We start from the raw sequence: 22,744 nt of genomic DNA on the forward strand, positions 1-22,744 counted from the left end.
ACCTGAAGGATTACAAAGAGATTTCCCCCAACAACTTTTATTGTTAAAAGCCCCTCTGGGGCAGTTAGTTACCCCCAATAGCAAGTAACTGAACCACTCTGTGAGCCCTTAGCCTAGCGAAACCCACAGGAGAAAGATGGTACCTATTAAAAGATGGTTCATTCTACTCCCATTATTACATATGGCGACATTAATATCGTTTAGAAATAATACGAACAAATGTTATTGGCTGCAATAGAAACCAGTAAAGGATAATGATATGTTCAAATTTTTATTAAGGAATAATGGGAAATGTGTTTACAGCCAATGTTAGCTCACAGAATAAGGTCATTTGCATATATTCAAATGCAAACGGTTACAAGTTGCGCCTAAAGCTTTCATTTTTAAGTAACAAATACAATACGAGATTTTATAGATATTGTAAAATGAACCAATAATGGGTTGTTGGGCAGATGGGAGGGGCTAGAGGCAAAAGTCCCTTCCCGATCATTACTCGCCCTGAGCAAGAACATGGAGCCGGAACCCTAACTAATGATTCTTACCCAGGAACTATCACCCCAGCCAAATATATTAATTGCAGCATGAAGGGGCTCAGTGAAGGAGGCGGCGAAGGTGTGTAAGTGCCTGATTGGCTCGCTCAGCTCATAGAAGGACAGGCGTCCGGCCTCGTAGTCCAATGAGATCCTGAGTCTCCGACACAGAGTCGCGATAGGTAACTTGGTTTCTATACTATCGTGTCTCTGCGCACAGTTATATCCCCATCGGCACAAACTCCAGGACTTCTTGTTACCCCCAATGCCGGACTCTCTCCCGCCCCTCTCTATACTGGGATAGGCCACGCCCACCTGCCAGTCCCCACACTCACTGCCCTCCACCTCCCAGTAATGTCGCCCCGAGGAGAAACTCTTTGTGCTTAAAACCTGAGCACAGTCCTGAAATCTCTCTGGTGAGTGAGGGTGACATTGCTCAGTGCGTGAGTAGGAGGCAGTTTTCCCATTGGCCGATACAAGTATGTTATTCCCGGCCGTGTTTGTATCCAGGAACAGGTCTGTGACCTTCTCTCCATAGATCCTCCCCTTTACCCAAGTTGGAAACCCAGCTAAGCCTGTGAGTAATGTCTCTGAGATCCCACCCAGATCCAGATCCACTACATCCGGGACCCTTATATAGGTTCCATGGGATTCCCATTGTGCCTGTAGGACAGTGAGTGGATCCACCATGTTGCACAGCTCCTCAATGTGATGGACCTTCCTGGACAGCTCGTCCTTCTTTATCTCCAGCTGTTGGATCAGGTCATGGAGTTGGTGGGAAACCTTCTCTTGTTCCCTGGAGATGTCACTCAGGAGTCGCTTCTCTAGGGCTTCCAGCCATTCCTTGATGTCTCTAAACAGGGCAGTGGCTCTCTCTGTCTCACCGGCTGCCACTTCTGCCACTTCTTTCCTGCGCTCCTGCAGCCACTGGATTTGCCCCTCAGTCTCCTCTCTCTCTGGGCTCAGGTTCTCCAGAACTTTCCTCAGTTTTTCTTTCTTCTTCTCAGAGGCCTCACTCAGCAGCTCCACCCTGTGGCCCCGGTGCTCCCCGGCCAGGCAGCAGGACACACAGATACAGGCAGAGTCCTCACAGCAGTAATACTCCAGAACCTTGTGATGTACGGAACATTTCACGTTCTCCAGGGAGGTGGGTTCCGTCAGTACATGTTCTACAGACTTGCTATGGACCCTCACGTGGGCATCACACAGAGAAGCCTCACAATGCAGACAGGCTTTAGCAGCAGGTACCGGAGAGTTAATACAGTAAGTGCAGTAGATCCCCGTCCCATCATGCTCTGGGTGAGTAGAAAGGAATCGTTCCGCGATATTCCCCAGAGTTCTGTTCCTGCTCAGGGTGGGACGTTCCTGATACTCAGCTCTGCATTCAGGGCAGGAATAACCCCCAGACTCCTCCTGGGTATCGAGCACCTTCTCAATGCAGCCCCGGCAGTAGTTGTGGCCACAGGGCATGGTGACGGGATCTGTATAAACGCTCAGGCAGATGGAGCAGCTCAGCTCGTCTCTCAGATCAGCAGCCGCCATCGCTGGGAGCAGAAACACAAATTGTAAGTTCTCTCTCTAAGACACCCCCCCCCCCCCACACACACACACACAGTAGAATTTCTGCATTTTCTTTCATCTGCTTCTTAATAACATTTATCCCCATGTTTTTCATGGAACCAAACTCTCAACCGGCGTCTTTTTCCTACTGATTCACTTGAACCATTTGGGGATTAGTTTTTGCCTATAAAGCAATCAGTTCCTTATTTTTTATATTCACTTTCTCGATTGCCGTTTCCCAGCCGCTGTAATATGTATAAACCATAAGGAAGTCTCATTACCTCTTCTTCCCTATTAACTTCCTTACGTCTGAGTTACCCCACATAAGGGGGTTCTTAGAGCCCCCACATTTTCTTCTTAATGCAATAGAGCAGTGGTTCTCAACCTTCCTAATGCCGTGACCCTTTTCATGTTGTGGTGACCCCCAACCATAAAATTATTCCTAAGGCCATTGGAAATATGTGTTTTCTGATGGTCTTTGGTGACCCCTGGGAAAAGGCTGTTCGACCCCCAAAGGGGTCCCGAACCCACAGGTTGAGAACTGCTGCAATAGATAAACTTACAAAAAGTTGAACCTACCATGGACTCTAGATGGCTTGAAGACTAGAAAGTTTTTTAGACTTCCAAAAACTCTCCAGCCTTCCCTGTCCACTCTAGGGATAGGGAAAATCCATAGAAAGCACCTTGTATGATACTATAGAGGACTGCAGCCTGGGAAGTGGGGTATAACCAGAGCTAGAACTTATGGAACCCCATGAACAGAACGTAAGGAGAGTCTTGAGAAGATCCCAGGAGCTCTGTAACATTTTTGGATGAAGGAGTTCAGTGCAGATATTAACACCCAGAGAGGAGCTTGAGGAATGTCTCACTAAGATCAACATGGTAGCAGATGTTCTGTGTGATGCCTCAAGAGAGAGCCAGAAGAGCTTTATGGCTTAGAGCTCAGTTGCTGATGGACATTTATGGAACAGCCTCTGTGCTGTGGCTTTTGGGCCTTGTCATCTCATGAAACCAACCCAAGGGATGAATGTACCTCAGCTCAGATAGAAAAAGCAAATTCTTTCTTCCATTAAGATTACTGCCCAAGTAAAATCTGAATTCTCAGAGAGACAGTGGACATCCCACAAGAGCCCAGCAGTTGCCCCAGCAGAAACCCTCCTTGTGGTGCCAGAAGGTACCTTCCTGTGTGAGGGAGACGCCAAGGAACCATCAGAGACAGCTCATTGCTCCACATCATTGCAGAAGAACTTCATCTCTTCCTCCACAGAAATTCATTCTCACTCTACTTTCCTGGGCCAAAATGGTCCATCACCCACGTTCTCTCCACCAAAGAACTCAACCCAGAACCTCAACTCTAAATCCAATAGGTCCTGCGTTCTCTCCACCAAAGAACTCAACCCAGTACCTCAACTCTAAATCCAATAGGTCCCGTGTTCTCTCCACCAAAGAACTCAACCCAGTACCTCAACTCTAAATCCAATAGGTCCCACGTTCTCTCCACCAAAGAACTCAACCCAGTACCTCAACTCTAAATCCAATAGGTCCCACGTTCTCTCCACCAAAGAACTCAACCCAGAACCTCAACTCTAAATCCAATAGGTCCCACGTTCTCTCCACCAAAGAACTCAACCCAGTACCTCAACTCTAAATCCAATAGGTCCCGTGTTCTCTCCACCAAAGAACTCAACCCAGTACCTCAACTCTAAATCCAATAGGTCCCGTGTTCTCTCCACCAAAGAACTCAACCCAGTACCTCAACTCTAAATCCAATAGGTCCCACGTTCTCTCCACCAAAGAACTCAACCCAGTACCTCAACTCTAAATCCAATAGGTCCCACGTTCTCTCCACCAAAGAACTCAACCCAGAACCTCAACTCTAAATCCAATAGGTCCCACGTTCTCTCCACCAAAGAACTCAACCCAGAACCTCAACTCTAAATCCAATAGGTCCTGCGTTCTCTCCACCAAAGAACTCAACCCAGTACCTCAACTCTAAATCCAATAGGTCCCACGTTCTCTCCACCAAAGAACTCAACCCAGAACCTCAACTCTAAATCCAATAGGTCCTGCGTTCTCTCCACCAAAGAACTCAACCCAGTACCTCAACTCTAAATCCAATAGGTCCCGTGTTCTCTCCACCAAAGAACTCAACCCAGTACCTCAACTCTAAATCCAATAGATCCCGCGTTCTCTCCACCAAAGAACTCAACCCAGTACCTCAACTCTAAATCCAATAGGTCCCGCGTTCTCTCCACCAAAGAACTCAACCCAGTACCTCAACTCTAAATCCAATAGGTCCCACGTTCTCTCCACCAAAGAACTCAACCCAGTACCTCAACTCTAAATCCAATAGGTCCCACATTCTCTCCACCAAATAACTCAACCCAGTACCTCAACTCTAAATCCAATAGGTCCCACGTTCTCTCCACCAAAGAACTCAACCCAGTACCTCAACTCTAAATCCAATAGGTCCCACGTTCTCTCCACCAAAGAACTCAACCCAGTACCTCAACTCTAAATCCAAAACGTCTCACGTTCTCTCCACCATAGAACTGGCTCAGAAGGGGAGCTTCACACTGGAGCTAAGATTCTCCAAGCTGTTCAGTTGCACGAAAACTTTTTTTGTGGCTCATTAATGAGAGTCATGATGGAGAAGATGGAGGAGATGGAGAAGATGGAGGAGATGGAGAAGATGGAGATGACTTTTCTTGACCTCACTGGTGGATATAGTCACGTGCCACTTTGTATCATGGCCGTAGCTGTGTGACTAACTCTCTGTTAATATCAGTGATTGGCCTTCCTTCTAGAGACCCACCCACCAGAACCAATCACTTGGGGATAGATTTGAAATTGGGTGAAATCTGACCCAGACCCATGCGGATTGCCCAATGTCTCCCGTCAGCGCTGCGTTATGTAAATCAGCCTTGGGAAACGGGATTCCTGGTCGTGGAATTGGTTTGTTTTGTGATTCAGATGGAACTGGAACCCCAGGAACCCAAGGAACCTGCCACTTCCTGGTCACAGTTCCACGCGGCACCACGACAGCTGGACAATGTGACTGAGATGTGACACAGAAATGTCCTCCCCACACACTCAAACCCATGCTAACTCACTCACTCACACACTTATACTCACTCACTGATACACACACACTCATACTCACTCACTGATACACACTTACACTGATACACACACACACTCACACACTCATACTCACTCACTGATACACACTCACACTGATACACACTCACACTCACTCACACACTTATACTCACTCACTGATACACACTCACACTGATACACACACACACTCACACACTCACTCACTCACTCACACACTTATACTCACTCACTGATACACACTCACACTGATACACACCCACGCTCACTCACTCACACACTCATACTCACTCACTGATACACACACACACTGATACACACCCACGCTCACTCACTCACTGATACACACTCACACTGATACACACCCACGCTCACTCACTCACACACTCATACTCACTCACTGATACACACTTACACTGATACACACACACACTCACACACTCATACTCACTCACTGATACACACTCACACTGATACACACTCACACTCACTCACACACTTATACTCACTCACTGATACACACTCACACTGATACACACACACACTCACACACTCACTCACTCACTCACACACTTATACTCACTCACTGATACACACTCACACTGATACACACCCACGCTCACTCACTCACTGATACACACTCACACTGATACACACCCACGCTCACTCACTCACACACTCACACACACAGAGTTTCAGTGCAGTCGGTACAACACATACCCCCCCAATCTATCCACAGCCCCCGGGGAACTGCTTCCAGTTGTTTTACCTTCACTCTCTGTATCTCTCTCTGCTCCGTGTCCCTATGGGCGTGTCTCCCACAGGAAGTGCCCAGTCACAGCCATTGTCCCGCCCCCTCTCTCTGTTTCCTGCCTATAGAACTGTCTCTCACTAGGATCACTATATATAAATATATAAGGGGGGGCAGTAATGAAATAGAGAAAGTACAGGGAAGAGCGACTAAGCTGATAAAGGGAATGGGCTCAGTTATGGGGAAAGGCTGGCCCAGTTGGGATTGGTTACACTGGGGAAGGGGCAGTTAAGGGGGGGGTCACTATATATAAATATATAAGGGGGGGCAGTAATGAAATAGAGAAAGTACAGGGAAGAGCGACTAAGCTGATAAAGGGAATGGGCTCAGTTATGGGGAAAGGCTGGCCCAGTTGGGATTGGTTACACTGGGGGGGGGGGGCAGTTAAGGGGGGGTCACTATATATAAATATATAAGGGGGGGCAGTAATGAAATAGAGAAAGTACAGGGAAGAGCGACTAAGCTGATAAAGGGAATGGGCTCAGTTATGGGGAAAGGCTGGCCCAGTTGGGATTGGTTACACTGGGGAAGGGGCAGTTAAGGGGGGGGTCACTATATATAAATATATAAGGGGGGGCAGTAATGAAATAGAGAAAGTACAGGGAAGAGCGACTAAGCTGATAAAGGGAATGGGCTCAGTTATGGGGAAAGGCTGGCCCAGTTGGGATTGGTTACACTGGGGGGGGGGGGCAGTTAAGGGGGGGGTCACTATATATAAATATATAAGGGGGGGGCAGTAATGAAATAGAGAAAGTACAGGGAAGAGCGACTAAGCTGATAAAGGGAATGGGCTCAGTTATGGGGAAAGGCTGGCCCAGTTGGGATTGGTTACACTGGGGGGGGGGGCAGTTAAGGGGGGGGTCACTATATATAAATATATAAGGGGGGGCAGTAATGAAATAGAGAAAGTACAGAGAAGAGCGACTAAGCTGATAAAGGGAATGGGCTCAGTTATGGGGAAAGGCTGGCCCAGTTGGGATTGGTTACACTGGGGGGGGGGCAGTTAAGGGGGGGGGGCACTATATATAAATATATAAGGGGGGGCAGTAATGAAATAGAGAAAGTACAGGGAAGAGCGACTAAGCTGATAAAGGGAATGGGCTCAGTTATGGGGAAAGGCTGGCCCAGTTGGGATTGGTTACACTGGGGGGGGGGGTCACTATATATAAATATATAAGGGGGGGCAGTAATGAAATAGAGAAAGTACAGGGAAGAGCGACTAAGCTGATAAAGGGAATGGGCTCAGTTATGGGGAAAGGCTGGCCCAGTTGGGATTGGTTACACTGGGGGGGGGGGGGGCAGTTAAGGGGGGGTCACTATATATAAATATATAAGGGGGGGCAGTAATGAAATAGAGAAAGTACAGGGAAGAGCGACTAAGCTGATAAAGGGAATGGGCTCAGTTATGGGGAAAGGCTGGCCCAGTTGGGATTGGTTACACTGGGGGGGGGGGGTCACTATATATAAATATATAAGGGGGGGCAGTAATGAAATAGAGAAAGTACAGGGAAGAGCGACTAAGCTGATAAAGGGAATGGGCTCAGTTATGGGGAAAGGCTGGCCCAGTTGGGATTGGTTACACTGGGGGGGGGGGGGGCAGTTAAGGGGGGGGTCACTATATATAAATATATAAGGGGGGGGCAGTAATGAAATAGAGAAAGTACAGGGAAGAGCGACTAAGCTGATAAAGGGAATGGGCTCAGTTATGGGGAAAGGCTGGCCCAGTTGGGATTGGTTACACTGGGGGGGGGGGCAGTTAAGGGGGGGGCACTATATATAAATATATAAGGGGGGGCAGTAATGAAATAGAGAAAGTACAGGGAAGAGCGACTAAGCTGATAAAGGGAATGGGCTCAGTTATGGGGAAAGGCTGGCCCAGTTGGGATTGGTTACACTGGGGGGGGGGGAAGGGGCAGTTAAGGGGGGGGTATATATAAATATATAAGGGGGGGCAGTAATGAAATAGAGAAAGTACAGGGAAGAGCGACTAAGCTGATAAAGGGAATGGGCTCAGTTATGGGGAAAGGCTGGCTCAGTTGGGATTGGTTACACTGGGGGGGGGGCAGTTAAGGGGGGGGTCACTATATATAAATATATAAGGGGGGGCAGTAATGAAATAGAGAAAGTACAGGGAAGAGCGACTAAGCTGATAAAGGGAATGGGCTCAGTTATGGGGAAAGGCTGGCCCAGTTGGGATTGGTTACACTGGGGGGGGGGGGGCAGTTAAGGGGGGGTCACTATATATAAATATATAAGGGGGGGCAGTAATGAAATAGAGAAAGTACAGGGAAGAGCGACTAAGCTGATAAAGGGAATGGGCTCAGTTATGGGGAAAGGCTGGCCCAGTTGGGATTGGTTACACTGGGGAAGGGGCAGTTAAGGGGGGGTCACTATATATAAATATATAAGGGGGGGCAGTAATGAAATAGAGAAAGTACAGGGAAGAGCGACTAAGCTGATAAAGGGAATGGGCTCAGTTATGGGGAAAGGCTGGCTCAGTTGGGATTGGTTACACTGGGGGGGGGGGCAGTTAAGGGGGGGGTCACTATATATAAATATATAAGGGGGGGGCAGTAATGAAATAGAGAAAGTACAGGGAAGAGCGACTAAGCTGATAAAGGGAATGGGCTCAGTTATGGGGAAAGGCTGGCCCAGTTGGGATTGGTTACACTGGGGGGGGGGCAGTTAAGGGGGGGTCACTATATATAAATATATAAGGGGGGGCAGTAATGAAATAGAGAAAGTACAGGGAAGAGCGACTAAGCTGATAAAGGGAATGGGCTCAGTTATGGGGAAAGGCTGGCCCAGTTGGGATTGGTTACACTGGGGGGGGGCAGTTAAGGGGGGTCACTATATATAAATATATAAGGGGGGGCAGTAATGAAATAGAGAAAGTACAGGGAAGAGCGACTAAGCTGATAAAGGGAATGGGCTCAGTTATGGGGAAAGGCTGGCCCAGTTGGGATTGGTTACACTGGGGGGGGGGGGGCAGTTAAGGGGGGGTCACTATATATAAATATATAAGGGGGGGCAGTAATGAAATAGAGAAAGTACAGGGAAGAGCGACTAAGCTGATAAAGGGAATGGGCTCAGTTATGGGGAAAGGCTGGCCCAGTTGGGATTGGTTACACTGGGGGGGGGGGGCAGTTAAGTGGGGGGGTCACTATATATAAATATATAAGGGGGGGCAGTAATGAAATAGAGAAAGTACAGGGAAGAGCGACTAAGCTGATAAAGGGAATGGGCTCAGTTATGGGGAAAGGCTGGCCCAGTTGGGATTGGTTACACTGGGGAAGGGGCAGTTAAGGGGGGGCACTATATATAAATATATAAGGGGGGGGCAGTAATGAAATAGAGAAAGTACAGGGAAGAGCGACTAAGCTGATAAAGGGAATGGGCTCAGTTATGGGGAAAGGCTGGCCCAGTTGGGATTGGTTACACTGGGGGGGGGGCAGTTAAGGGGGGGGTCACTATATATAAATATATAAGGGGGGGCAGTAATGAAATAGAGAAAGTACAGGGAAGAGCGACTAAGCTGATAAAGGGAATGGGCTCAGTTATGGGGAAAGGCTGGCCCAGTTGGGATTGGTTACACTGGGGGGGGGGGCAGTTAAGGGGGGGTCACTATATATAAATATATAAGGGGGGGGCAGTAATGAAATAGAGAAAGTACAGGGAAGAGCGACTAAGCTGATAAAGGGAATGGGCTCAGTTATGGGGAAAGGCTGGCCCAGTTGGGATTGGTTACACTGGGGGGGGGCAGTTAAGGGGGGGGGTCACTATATATAAATATATAAGGGGGGGCAGTAATGAAATAGAGAAAGTACAGGGAAGAGCGACTAAGCTGATAAAGGGAATGGGCTCAGTTATGGGGAAAGGCTGGCCCAGTTGGGATTGGTTACACTGGGGAAGGGCAGTTAAGGGGGGTCACTATATATAAATATATAAGGGGGGGCAGTAATGAAATAGAGAAAGTACAGGGAAGAGCGACTAAGCTGATAAAGGGAATGGGCTCAGTTATGGGGAAAGGCTGGCCCAGTTGGGATTGGTTACACTGGGGAAGGGGCAGTTAAGGGGGGGTCACTATATATAAATATATAAGGGGGGGGCAGTAATGAAATAGAGAAAGTACAGGGAAGAGCGACTAAGCTGATAAAGGGAATGGGCTCAGTTATGGGGAAAGGCTGGCCCAGTTGGGATTGGTTACACTGGGGGGGGGGGGGCAGTTAAGGGGGGGTCACTATATATAAATATATAAGGGGGGGCAGTAATGAAATAGAGAAAGTACAGGGAAGAGCGACTAAGCTGATAAAGGGAATGGGCTCAGTTATGGGGAAAGGCTGGCCCAGTTGGGATTGGTTACACTGGGGGGGGGGGGGCAGTTAAGGGGGGGTCACTATATATAAATATATAAGGGGGGGCAGTAATGAAATAGAGAAAGTACAGGGAAGAGCGACTAAGCTGATAAAGGGAATGGGCTCAGTTATGGGGAAAGGCTGGCCCAGTTGGGATTGGTTACACTGGGGGGGGGGGGCAGTTAAGGGGGGGGTCACTATATATAAATATATAAGGGGGGGCAGTAATGAAATAGAGAAAGTACAGGGAAGAGCGACTAAGCTGATAAAGGGAATGGGCTCAGTTATGGGGAAAGGCTGGCCCAGTTGGGATTGGTTACACTGGGGGGGGGGGGGGCAGTTAAGGGGGGGGTCACTATATATAAATATATAAGGGGGGGCAGTAATGAAATAGAGAAAGTACAGGGAAGAGCGACTAAGCTGATAAAGGGAATGGGCTCAGTTATGGGGAAAGGCTGGCTCAGTTGGGATTGGTTACACTGGGGGGGGGGGGCAGTTAAGGGGGGGGTCACTATATATAAATATATAAGGGGGGGCAGTAATGAAATAGAGAAAGTACAGGGAAGAGCGACTAAGCTGATAAAGGGAATGGGCTCAGTTATGGGGAAAGGCTGGCCCAGTTGGGATTGGTTACACTGGGGAAGGGGCAGTTAAGGGGGGGTCACTATATATAAATATATAAGGGGGGGCAGTAATGAAATAGAGAAAGTACAGGGAAGAGCGACTAAGCTGATAAAGGGAATGGGCTCAGTTATGGGGAAAGGCTGGCCCAGTTGGGATTGGTTACACTGGGGGGGGGGCAGTTAAGGGGGGGTCACTATATATAAATATATAAGGGGGGGCAGTAATGAAATAGAGAAAGTACAGGGAAGAGCGACTAAGCTGATAAAGGGAATGGGCTCAGTTATGGGGAAAGGCTGGCCCAGTTGGGATTGGTTACACTGGGGAAGGGGCAGTTAAGGGGGGGTCACTATATATAAATATATAAGGGGGGGGCAGTAATGAAATAGAGAAAGTACAGGGAAGAGCGACTAAGCTGATAAAGGGAATGGGCTCAGTTATGGGGAAAGGCTGGCTCAGTTGGGATTGGTTACACTGGGGGGGGGGGCAGTTAAGGGGGGGTCACTATATATAAATATATAAGGGGGGCAGTAATGAAATAGAGAAAGTACAGGGAAGAGCGACTAAGCTGATAAAGGGAATGGGCTCAGTTATGGGGAAAGGCTGGCCCAGTTGGGATTGGTTACACTGGGGAAGGGGCAGTTAAGGGGGGGTCACTATATATAAATATATAAGGGGGGCAGTAATGAAATAGAGAAAGTACAGGGAAGAGCGACTAAGCTGATAAAGGGAATGGGCTCAGTTATGGGGAAAGGCTGGCCCAGTTGGGATTGGTTACACTGGGGGGGGGGGGCAGTTAAGGGGGGGTCACTATATATAAATATATAAGGGGGGCAGTAATGAAATAGAGAAAGTACAGGGAAGAGCGACTAAGCTGATAAAGGGAATGGGCTCAGTTATGGGGAAAGGCTGGCCCAGTTGGGATTGGTTACACTGGGGGGGGGGGGGCAGTTAAGGGGGGGTCACTATATATAAATATATAAGGGGGGGCAGTAATGAAATAGAGAAAGTACAGGGAAGAGCGACTAAGCTGATAAAGGGAATGGGCTCAGTTATGGGGAAAGGCTGGCCCAGTTGGGATTGGTTACACTGGGGGGGGGGGCAGTTAAGGGGGGGGTCACTATATATAAATATATAAGGGGGGGCAGTAATAAAATAGAGAAAGTACAGGGAAGAGCGACTAAGCTGATAAAGGGAATGGGCTCAGTTATGGGGAAAGGCTGGCCCAGTTGGGATTGGTTACACTGGGGGGGGGGCAGTTAAGGGGGGGTCACTATATATAAATATATAAGGGGGGGGCAGTAATGAAATAGAGAAAGTACAGGGAAGAGCGACTAAGCTGATAAAGGGAATGGGCTCAGTTATGGGGAAAGGCTGGCCCAGTTGGGATTGGTTACACTGGGGAAGGGGCAGTTAAGGGGGGGTCACTATATATAAATATATAAGGGGGGGCAGTAATGAAATAGAGAAAGTACAGGGAAGAGCGACTAAGCTGATAAAGGGAATGGGCTCAGTTATGGGGAAAGGCTGGCCCAGTTGGGATTGGTTACACTGGGGAAGGGGCAGTTAAGGGGGGGTCACTATATATAAATATATAAGGGGGGGGCAGTAATGAAATAGAGAAAGTACAGGGAAGAGCGACTAAGCTGATAAAGGGAATGGGCTCAGTTATGGGGAAAGGCTGGCTCAGTTGGGATTGGTTACACTGGGGGGGGGGGGCAGTTAAGGGGGGGGTCACTATATATAAATATATAAGGGGGGGCAGTAATGAAATAGAGAAAGTACAGGGAAGAGCGACTAAGCTGATAAAGGGAATGGGCTCAGTTATGGGGAAAGGCTGGCTCAGTTGGGATTGGTTACACTGGGGGGGGGGGCAGTTAAGGGGGGGTCACTATATATAAATATATAAGGGGGGGGCAGTAATGAAATAGAGAAAGTACAGGGAAGAGCGACTAAGCTGATAAAGGGAATGGGCTCAGTTATGGGGAAAGGCTGGCTCAGTTGGGATTGGTTACACTGGGGGGGGGGGCAGTTAAGGGGGGGGTCACTATATATAAATATATAAGGGGGGGGCAGTAATGAAATAGAGAAAGTACAGGGAAGAGCGACTAAGCTGATAAAGGGAATGGGCTCAGTTATGGGGAAAGGCTGGCTCAGTTGGGATTGGTTACACTGGGGAAGGGGCAGTTAAGGGGGGGGGCACTATATATAAATATATAAGGGGGGCAGTAATGAAATAGAGAAAGTACAGGGAAGAGCGACTAAGCTGATAAAGGGAATGGGCTCAGTTATGGGGAAAGGCTGGCCCAGTTGGGATTGGTTACACTGGGGGGGGGGGGGCAGTTAAGGGGGGGTCACTATATATAAATATATAAGGGGGGCAGTAATGAAATAGAGAAAGTACAGGGAAGAGCGACTAAGCTGATAAAGGGAATGGGCTCAGTTATGGGGAAAGGCTGGCCCAGTTGGGATTGGTTACACTGGGGGGGGGGGGGCAGTTAAGGGGGGGGTCACTATATATAAATATATAAGGGGGGGGGCAGTAATGAAATAGAGAAAGTACAGGGAAGAGCGACTAAGCTGATAAAGGGAATGGGCTCAGTTATGGGGAAAGGCTGGCCCAGTTGGGATTGGTTACACTGGGGGGGGGGGCAGTTAAGGGGGGGTCACTATATATAAATATATAAGGGGGGGCAGTAATAAAATAGAGAAAGTACAGGGAAGAGCGACTAAGCTGATAAAGGGAATGGGCTCAGTTATGGGGAAAGGCTGGCCCAGTTGGGATTGGTTACACTGGGGGGGGGGCAGTTAAGGGGGGGTCACTATATATAAATATATAAGGGGGGGCAGTAATGAAATAGAGAAAGTACAGGGAAGAGCGACTAAGCTGATAAAGGGAATGGGCTCAGTTATGGGGAAAGGCTGGCCCAGTTGGGATTGGTTACACTGGGGGGGGGGCAGTTAAGGGGGGGTCACTATATATAAATATATAAGGGGGGCAGTAATGAAATAGAGAAAGTACAGGGAAGAGCGACTAAGCTGATAAAGGGAATGGGCTCAGTTATGGGGAAAGGCTGGCCCAGTTGGGATTGGTTACACTGGGGGGGGGGGGGGCAGTTAAGGGGGGGTCACTATATATAAATATATAAGGGGGGCAGTAATGAAATAGAGAAAGTACAGGGAAGAGCGACTAAGCTGATAAAGGGAATGGGCTCAGTTATGGGGAAAGGCTGGCCCAGTTGGGATTGGTTACACTGGGGGGGGGGGCAGTTAAGTGGGGGGGTCACTATATATAAATATATAAGGGGGGGCAGTAATGAAATAGAGAAAGTACAGGGAAGAGCGACTAAGCTGATAAAGGGAATGGGCTCAGTTATGGGGAAAGGCTGGCCCAGTTGGGATTGGTTACACTGGGGGAAGGGGCAGTTAAGGGGGGGGCACTATATATAAATATATAAGGGGGGGGCAGTAATGAAATAGAGAAAGTACAGGGAAGAGCGACTAAGCTGATAAAGGGAATGGGCTCAGTTATGGGGAAAGGCTGGCCCAGTTGGGATTGGTTACACTGGGGGGGGGGCAGTTAAGGGGGGGTCACTATATATAAATATATAAGGGGGGGCAGTAATGAAATAGAGAAAGTACAGGGAAGAGCGACTAAGCTGATAAAGGGAATGGGCTCAGTTATGGGGAAAGGCTGGCCCAGTTGGGATTGGTTACACTGGGGGGGGGGGCAGTTAAGGGGGGGTCACTATATATAAATATATAAGGGGGGGGCAGTAATGAAATAGAGAAAGTACAGGGAAGAGCGACTAAGCTGATAAAGGGAATGGGCTCAGTTATGGGGAAAGGCTGGCCCAGTTGGGATTGGTTACACTGGGGGGGGGCAGTTAAGGGGGGGGTCACTATATATAAATATATAAGGGGGGGCAGTAATGAAATAGAGAAAGTACAGGGAAGAGCGACTAAGCTGATAAAGGGAATGGGCTCAGTTATGGGGAAAGGCTGGCCCAGTTGGGATTGGTTACACTGGGGAAGGGGGCAGTTAAGGGGGGGTCACTATATATAAATATATAAGGGGGGGCAGTAATGAAATAGAGAAAGTACAGGGAAGAGCGACTAAGCTGATAAAGGGAATGGGCTCAGTTATGGGGAAAGGCTGGCCCAGTTGGGATTGGTTACACTGGGGAAGGGGCAGTTAAGGGGGGGTCACTATATATAAATATATAAGGGGGGGCAGTAATGAAATAGAGAAAGTACAGGGAAGAGCGACTAAGCTGATAAAGGGAATGGGCTCAGTTATGGGGAAAGGCTGGCCCAGTTGGGATTGGTTACACTGGGGGGGGGGGGGCAGTTAAGGGGGGTCACTATATATAAATATATAAGGGGGGGCAGTAATGAAATAGAGAAAGTACAGGGAAGAGCGACTAAGCTGATAAAGGGAATGGGCTCAGTTATGGGGAAAGGCTGGCCCAGTTGGGATTGGTTACACTGGGGGGGGGGGCAGTTAAGGGGGGGGTCACTATATATAAATATATAAGGGGGGGGCAGTAATGAAATAGAGAAAGTACAGGGAAGAGCGACTAAGCTGATAAAGGGAATGGGCTCAGTTATGGGGAAAGGCTGGCCCAGTTGGGATTGGTTACACTGGGGGGGGGGGGGCAGTTAAGGGGGGGGTCACTATATATAAATATATAAGGGGGGGCAGTAATGAAATAGAGAAAGTACAGGGAAGAGCGACTAAGCTGATAAAGGGAATGGGCTCAGTTATGGGGAAAGGCTGGCCCAGTTGGGATTGGTTACACTGGGGGGGGGGGGGCAGTTAAGGGGGGGGTCACTATATATAAATATATAAGGGGGGGCAGTAATGAAATAGAGAAAGTACAGGGAAGAGCGACTAAGCTGATAAAGGGAATGGGCTCAGTTATGGGGAAAGGCTGGCTCAGTTGGGATTGGTTACACTGGGGGGGGGGGGCAGTTAAGGGGGGGGTCACTATATATAAATATATAAGGGGGGGCAGTAATGAAATAGAGAAAGTACAGGGAAGAGCGACTAAGCTGATAAAGGGAATGGGCTCAGTTATGGGGAAAGGCTGGCCCAGTTGGGATTGGTTACACTGGGGGAAGGGGCAGTTAAGGGGGGGTCACTATATATAAATATATAAGGGGGGGGCAGTAATGAAATAGAGAAAGTACAGGGAAGAGCGACTAAGCTGATAAAGGGAATGGGCTCAGTTATGGGGAAAGGCTGGCTCAGTTGGGATTGGTTACACTGGGGGGGGGGGCAGTTAAGGGGGGGGTCACTATATATAAATATATAAGGGGGGGGCAGTAATGAAATAGAGAAAGTACAGGGAAGAGCGACTAAGCTGATAAAGGGAATGGGCTCAGTTATGGGGAAAGGCTGGCCCAGTTGGGATTGGTTACACTGGGGAAGGGGCAGTTAAGGGGGGGTCACTATATATAAATATATAAGGGGGGCAGTAATGAAATAGAGAAAGTACAGGGAAGAGCGACTAAGCTGATAAAGGGAATGGGCTCAGTTATGGGGAAAGGCTGGCCCAGTTGGGATTGGTTACACTGGGGGGGGGGGGGCAGTTAAGGGGGGGTCACTATATATAAATATATAAGGGGGGGCAGTAATGAAATAGAGAAAGTACAGGGAAGAGCGACTAAGCTGATAAAGGGAATGGGCTCAGTTATGGGGAAAGGCTGGCCCAGTTGGGATTGGTTACACTGGGGGGGGGGGCAGTTAAGGGGGGGGTCACTATATATAAATATATAAGGGGGGGCAGTAATGAAATAGAGAAAGTACAGGGAAGAGCGACTAAGCTGATAAAGGGAATGGGCTCAGTTATGGGGAAAGGCTGGCCCAGTTGGGATTGGTTACACTGGGGGGGGGGCAGTTAAGGGGGGGTCACTATATATAAATATATAAGGGGGGGGCAGTAATGAAATAGAGAAAGTACAGGGAAGAGCGACTAAGCTGATAAAGGGAATGGGCTCAGTTATGGGGAAAGGCTGGCCCAGTTGGGATTGGTTACACTGGGGGGGGGGGCAGTTAAGGGGGGGGTCACTATATATAAATATATAAGGGGGGGCAGTAATAAATAGAGAAAGTACAGGGAAGAGCGACTAAGCTGATAAAGGGAATGGGCTCAGTTATGGGGAAAGGCTGGCCCAGTTGGGATTGGTTACACTGGGGGGGGGGCAGTTAAGGGGGGGTCACTATATATAAATATATAAGGGGGGGCAGTAATGAAATAGAGAAAGTACAGGGAAGAGCGACTAAGCTGATAAAGGGAATGGGCTCAGTTATGGGGAAAGGCTGGCCCAGTTGGGATTGGTTACACTGGGGAAGGGGCAGTTAAGGGGGGGTCACTATATATAAATATATAAGGGGGGCAGTAATGAAATAGAGAAAGTACAGGGAAGAGCGACTAAGCTGATAAAGGGAATGGGCTCAGTTATGGGGAAAGGCTGGCCCAGTTGGGATTGGTTACACTGGGGAAGGGGCAGTTAAGGGGGGGTCACTATATATAAATATATAAGGGGGGGGCAGTAATGAAATAGAGAAAGTACAGGGAAGAGCGACTAAGCTGATAAAGGGAATGGGCTCAGTTATGGGGAAAGGCTGGCCTCAGTTGGGATTGGTTACACTGGGGGGGGGGGGCAGTTAAGGGGGGGTCACTATATATAAATATATAAGGGGGGGCAGTAATGAAATAGAGAAAGTACAGGGAAGAGCGACTAAGCTGATAAAGGGAATGGGCTCAGTTATGGGGAAAGGCTGGCTCAGTTGGGATTGGTTACACTGGGGGGGGGGGGCAGTTAAGGGGGGGTCACTATATATAAATATATAAGGGGGGGCAGTAATGAAATAGAGAAAGTACAGGGAAGAGCGACTAAGCTGATAAAGGGAATGGGCTCAGTTATGGGGAAAGGCTGGCTCAGTTGGGATTGGTTACACTGGGGGGGGGGGCAGTTAAGGGGGGGGTCACTATATATAAATATATAAGGGGGGGCAGTAATGAAATAGAGAAAGTACAGGGAAGAGCGACTAAGCTGATAAAGGGAATGGGCTCAGTTATGGGGAAAGGCTGGCTCAGTTGGGATTGGTTACACTGGGGAAGGGGCAGTTAAGGGGGGGGCACTATATATAAATATATAAGGGGGGCAGTAATGAAATAGAGAAAGTACAGGGAAGAGCGACTAAGCTGATAAAGGGAATGGGCTCAGTTATGGGGAAAGGCTGGCCCAGTTGGGATTGGTTACACTGGGGGGGGGGGGGCAGTTAAGGGGGGGTCACTATATATAAATATATAAGGGGGGCAGTAATGAAATAGAGAAAGTACAGGGAAGAGCGACTAAGCTGATAAAGGGAATGGGCTCAGTTATGGGGAAAGGCTGGCCCAGTTGGGATTGGTTACACTGGGGGGGGGGGGCAGTTAAGGGGGGGTCACTATATATAAATATATAAGGGGGGGCAGTAATGAAATAGAGAAAGTACAGGGAAGAGCGACTAAGCTGATAAAGGGAATGGGCTCAGTTATGGGGAAAGGCTGGCCCAGTTGGGATTGGTTACACTGGGGGGGGGGCAGTTAAGGGGGGGTCACTATATATAAATATATAAGGGGGGGGGCAGTAATGAAATAGAGAAAGTACAGGGAAGAGCGACTAAGCTGATAAAGGGAATGGGCTCAGTTATGGGGAAAGGCTGGCCCAGTTGGGATTGGTTACACTGGGGGGATCTAGCCAAGATGGCGGCAGCCCATTGTTCTGTTTTCCCGCCGAAAGGGTTTTAAACAAAGAAGCTCCCAGAAGTCCCCTCCAGAGGAGCTGGGCAAGTCCCTCCTAGGTTAAACCCCTCCCCTAATGATGCTGCAGGGGACCCTGCCAATTGGAGCTGCTAGGGTTGGGTTAAGCAGAAGCAGGGTCAGCCTCCTAACCAATCAATCCGAGGGGGTGTGGAAAAGAGGGGAGGTACCAGCAGCAGGGTAGAAAACCCAGAGGTTGTGGGTGGAGAAGGAGCTTTTGTTGATCTGGGTGTAACCTCGCTACGGCAGGACACCCTCCCCTGCGGTTCCTTGGGATCCACCCTGTGATAGGACACCCTCCCCTGCGGTTCCTTGGGATCCACCCTAGCTGTAACAGGACACCCCCCCTGCGGTTCCTTGGGATCCACCCTAGCTGTAACAGGACACCCCCCCTGCGGTTCCTTGGGATCCACCCTAGCTGTAACAGGACACCCCCCCTGCGGTTCCTTGGGAACCATCCTAGCTCTGGCAGGACACCCTCCCCTGCGGTTCCTTGGGATCCACCCTAGCTGTGACAGGACACCCTCCCCTGAGGTTCCTTGGGATCCACCCTAGCTGTGACAGGACACCCTCCCCTGCGGTTCCTTGGGATCCACCCTAGCTGTGACAGGACACCCTCCCCTGCGGTTCCTTGGGATCCACCCTAGCTGTGACAGGACACCCTCCCCTGCGGTTCCTTGGGATCCACCCTAGCTCAGGCAGGAAGATTCCCTCCAACTGGATTACCCTAACCCCTGTGGAAGGACTGTTTGCCCCTGGAACCAAGGTAGTGTGTTTCTGTGGAACTACCCAAAAAGGAACTTTGTTTATTCCCATTGGAACTGCCTGGGGAGGCTACCCAGGTAATTGTGACTGTCTGGGTGGGACACCTTTGTGTATTGGGGGTTGGGCTGGGAGACTCGGCCTTTGTTCCCTGGAGGACTGTGCAGAGGGGGTTTGCCCTGAAGACTCCCTGTAGGAGGATTGATGTGATTGGGACTTGTGGACCTTCCATGCGTATTGCCCTTTCCCTGTTTATCTACGTTTGGTTGTAATAAACCCCTGTGAAACAACCCCTGTGGCACGTGTGGTATTTCCCTGATTGTGCTAGCGGCTCATACGTCATACGTTGTGTGACATTTCTGGTGGCAGTGGTGCGGATATGGATGCTAGCACATCAGGGAACTACTTGGACCTTACAGCTCATGAGCTCTCTGAGCTCCGGCTACCCACGCTGCAACGGCTCTGCCACCGGTGGGGTATTGACCCAGAGGGGAAGCGGAGACACGAGCTGATGGAGCTACTCACTCCCCATGCTCAGCCTACCCAAGAAGGCGACACCCAGGGGGACCCGGAGACTCCTGAGGGGGGAGAAGAGATGTGTAACTTGCATCAAGATGCAGCGGAGGGAGGTGAGGACAGCACTCTCACTATGTTCCATAAACACTTAGCTGCTATTGGCCCAGGCCTGTCCCCAGCAGAACGGCTAGAGGTATGGCGCCTAACTTTGCAGGCCAATCAGCCTGGGCCCTTGAGCTCTGGGCCTGCTGTGGGGTCACCCAATGCTCAGCGGCGAGTGGTGAAATTGACTCATGCTGCTTTCCCCACATTTGATGAATGTAAGCAGAGCATAGACGGTTTCCTTCGCTCCTTTGAAGGTTTGTGTGAGGACCACCGAGTCCCTCAGGAGGAGTGGGTGCTTATACTGGCGGGTAAGCTCACAGGCAAAGCTAATGAAGTTTATCAGGAAATCCCATATCCTCAGAGGGCGAATCATGGGGAAGTACGGCGGATACTTTTAGCCAGCTATTCCATTACGCCGGATTCCTACCGGAGAACATTCCGTAGCCTGGTTAAAATCCCTCAAGATACCTACCAGAACTTTGGTGGGAAACTACAAAGGGCATTTCGCCACTGGATACGTGGCAACAAGACCCACACTCTGGAAGGACTTATGCCAGCTTATCCTTAAGGAACAATTCCTTGAACGATGCCCCACTGAGGTACGGGAGTGGGTAAGTGACCGCAAGCCAGGCACCCTAGATGAGGCCACCCAGCTAGCGGATGAGTATATTGAGAACCGCTCCCAGGCCCGCCCCCTTACCCTTGCTTCAGGTACTATGGTCAACACCCGTGGTCTGGACCGCCCCCAGCCTCCGCGGTTAAACCATTTACCTAATCGCACCCTCTCAGCACCTACTCGCGCAGCCACACCCCGGACCTGTTTCCGTTGTGGATCTCTGGCCCATTTATCTCCAGCCTGCCCTTTAAATCTACGTCCTGCCCCGCCAGGGCCCACAGGGAGGCTCTCTGCACCTCGGCAGGTCGCTGCTGTCTCTTCACCAGGACCCAATATTCGTCAGCAGGTTATCCAGACAGTACGGCAGCTTACCACAGACCCAGCGGGTTGCCCCTCCCAGGCCAAGAGAGGATGTAATAGAGGAATATGTTGTCTTGGGGATGGGCTGGGACAACAGTGGACAGCCCAGAAAACATGTACTTCCTGTCAGGATCAATGGGTAGGCAGGTGGAGGGGTTCTTAGACTCAGGATCATTTATTACCCTAGTGGAGCCCCATATTGTCTCTGCAGATGCAGTGATTCCTGGCAAAACTGCCCGTATTGTTCTGGCTGGGGGGCACAAACAAGATATTCCCATAGCCCAGGTCACCTTGGATCTAGGACACGGACCGTTTACTCATCGAGTTGGCATACTGCGACAACTGCCTGCTGAGATCCTCCTGGGCAATGATGTGGGCCATATTGAATGCAGCCTCTCCCGAAATACTAATGAAGTCAACGCTGTCTCCATGGATGCGCCACAAGGGGTAAGAGAACCTGCAGCTGACTGTGACAGTCCCCCTACCCCTGACTTGCTCCACCCCACTACCTTTAGGGAAGCTCAGCACACTGACCCTACCTTAGAATGTATACGAATTAAGGCAGGGAAACCCCCAAATGAGCGAGGGGAACAGATTGTTTGGGAGCGGGGGCTACTCTATAGGATTGTGAAGGGGAACCCCAACCAGCCATGGAAGTGTTCCCGACAACTTATAGTACCCCTGAGTTACCGGGCTCAGCTTCTTCACATGGCCCATGAGATCCCTTTAGCTGGACACCAGGGGGTTACCCGTACTCGACACCGATTGACCCAAAGTTTTTACTGGCCTGGCATCTCACAGGAGGTGACGCGGTACTGCCGCACATGTGACAGCTGTCAGAGGACTGGCAGGGCCAATGATAAGCCCAAGTTTCCCCTCTGCCCCTTGCCCATCATCAGTGAGCCCTTCCAACGGGTGGAAGTTGATCTTATTGGGCCCCTTAGCCGGCCAAGCCGTTCTGGAAAACAGTATATCCTCACTGTGGTTTATATCACATGTAATTTACGGTAATGCCCTTTGGTATGAGAAATGCGCCCGCAACTTTCCAACGCCTGGTGAACAGGCTGCTGGAGGGAATGCAGGACTTTGCTCAGGCCTATCTGGATGACATAGCTGTCTTTAGCCAGACTTGGGAGGAGCATCTCCAGCACCTCCAGCGAGTGTTTGCTCAAATTCAGGATGCTGGGCTTACCCTTAAGCCAGAAAAGTGCCACTTAGCCATGGCCGAGGTACAATACTTGGGACATAGAGTTGGGGGTGGGCAGCTTCGCCCTGATCCTGCTAAAGTTGAGGCAATTTGTCAGTGGCCTATACCCAAAACTCAGAAACAGGTATTAGCCTTCTTAGGAACTTCAGGTTATTATCGGAAATTTATCCCTAACTATAGTACTGTTGCCAAACCCTTGACAGATCTGACAAGTCGCCAACGTTCTCGAACCATTGTGTGGACCCCAGAATGTGAGTCAGCCATGAACGCTCTAAAGCAAGCTCTGGCTAGTTCCCCTGTGCTGGCGGCCCCAGATTTCTCCCGGCGCTTCATTTTGCAGACTGATGCTTCCAATTTTGGCCTTGGA

The 22,744-nt window shown here is 49.6% G+C and overlaps 1 protein-coding gene across 1 annotated transcript in view; it reads right to left on the bottom strand.

Annotated features, from left to right (window-relative positions):
- Positions 1 to 250: 250 nt before the first annotated feature.
- Positions 251 to 22,744, bottom strand: part of LOC105945814 — a 29,046-nt gene continuing 6,552 nt past the window's right edge. Inside the window, exon 2 of the mRNA XM_031898391.1 lies at positions 251 to 2,074. Within this exon, the coding sequence (XP_031754251.1) occupies positions 525 to 2,074 (1,550 nt within the window). The 3' untranslated portion in view covers positions 251 to 524. The remainder of the gene's footprint in view (positions 2,075 to 22,744) is intronic.

Source organism: Xenopus tropicalis, chromosome 3, assembly GCF_000004195.4.
Source record: "Xenopus tropicalis strain Nigerian chromosome 3, UCB_Xtro_10.0, whole genome shotgun sequence".
NCBI classification, from domain to species: Eukaryota; Metazoa; Chordata; class Amphibia; order Anura; family Pipidae; genus Xenopus; species Xenopus tropicalis.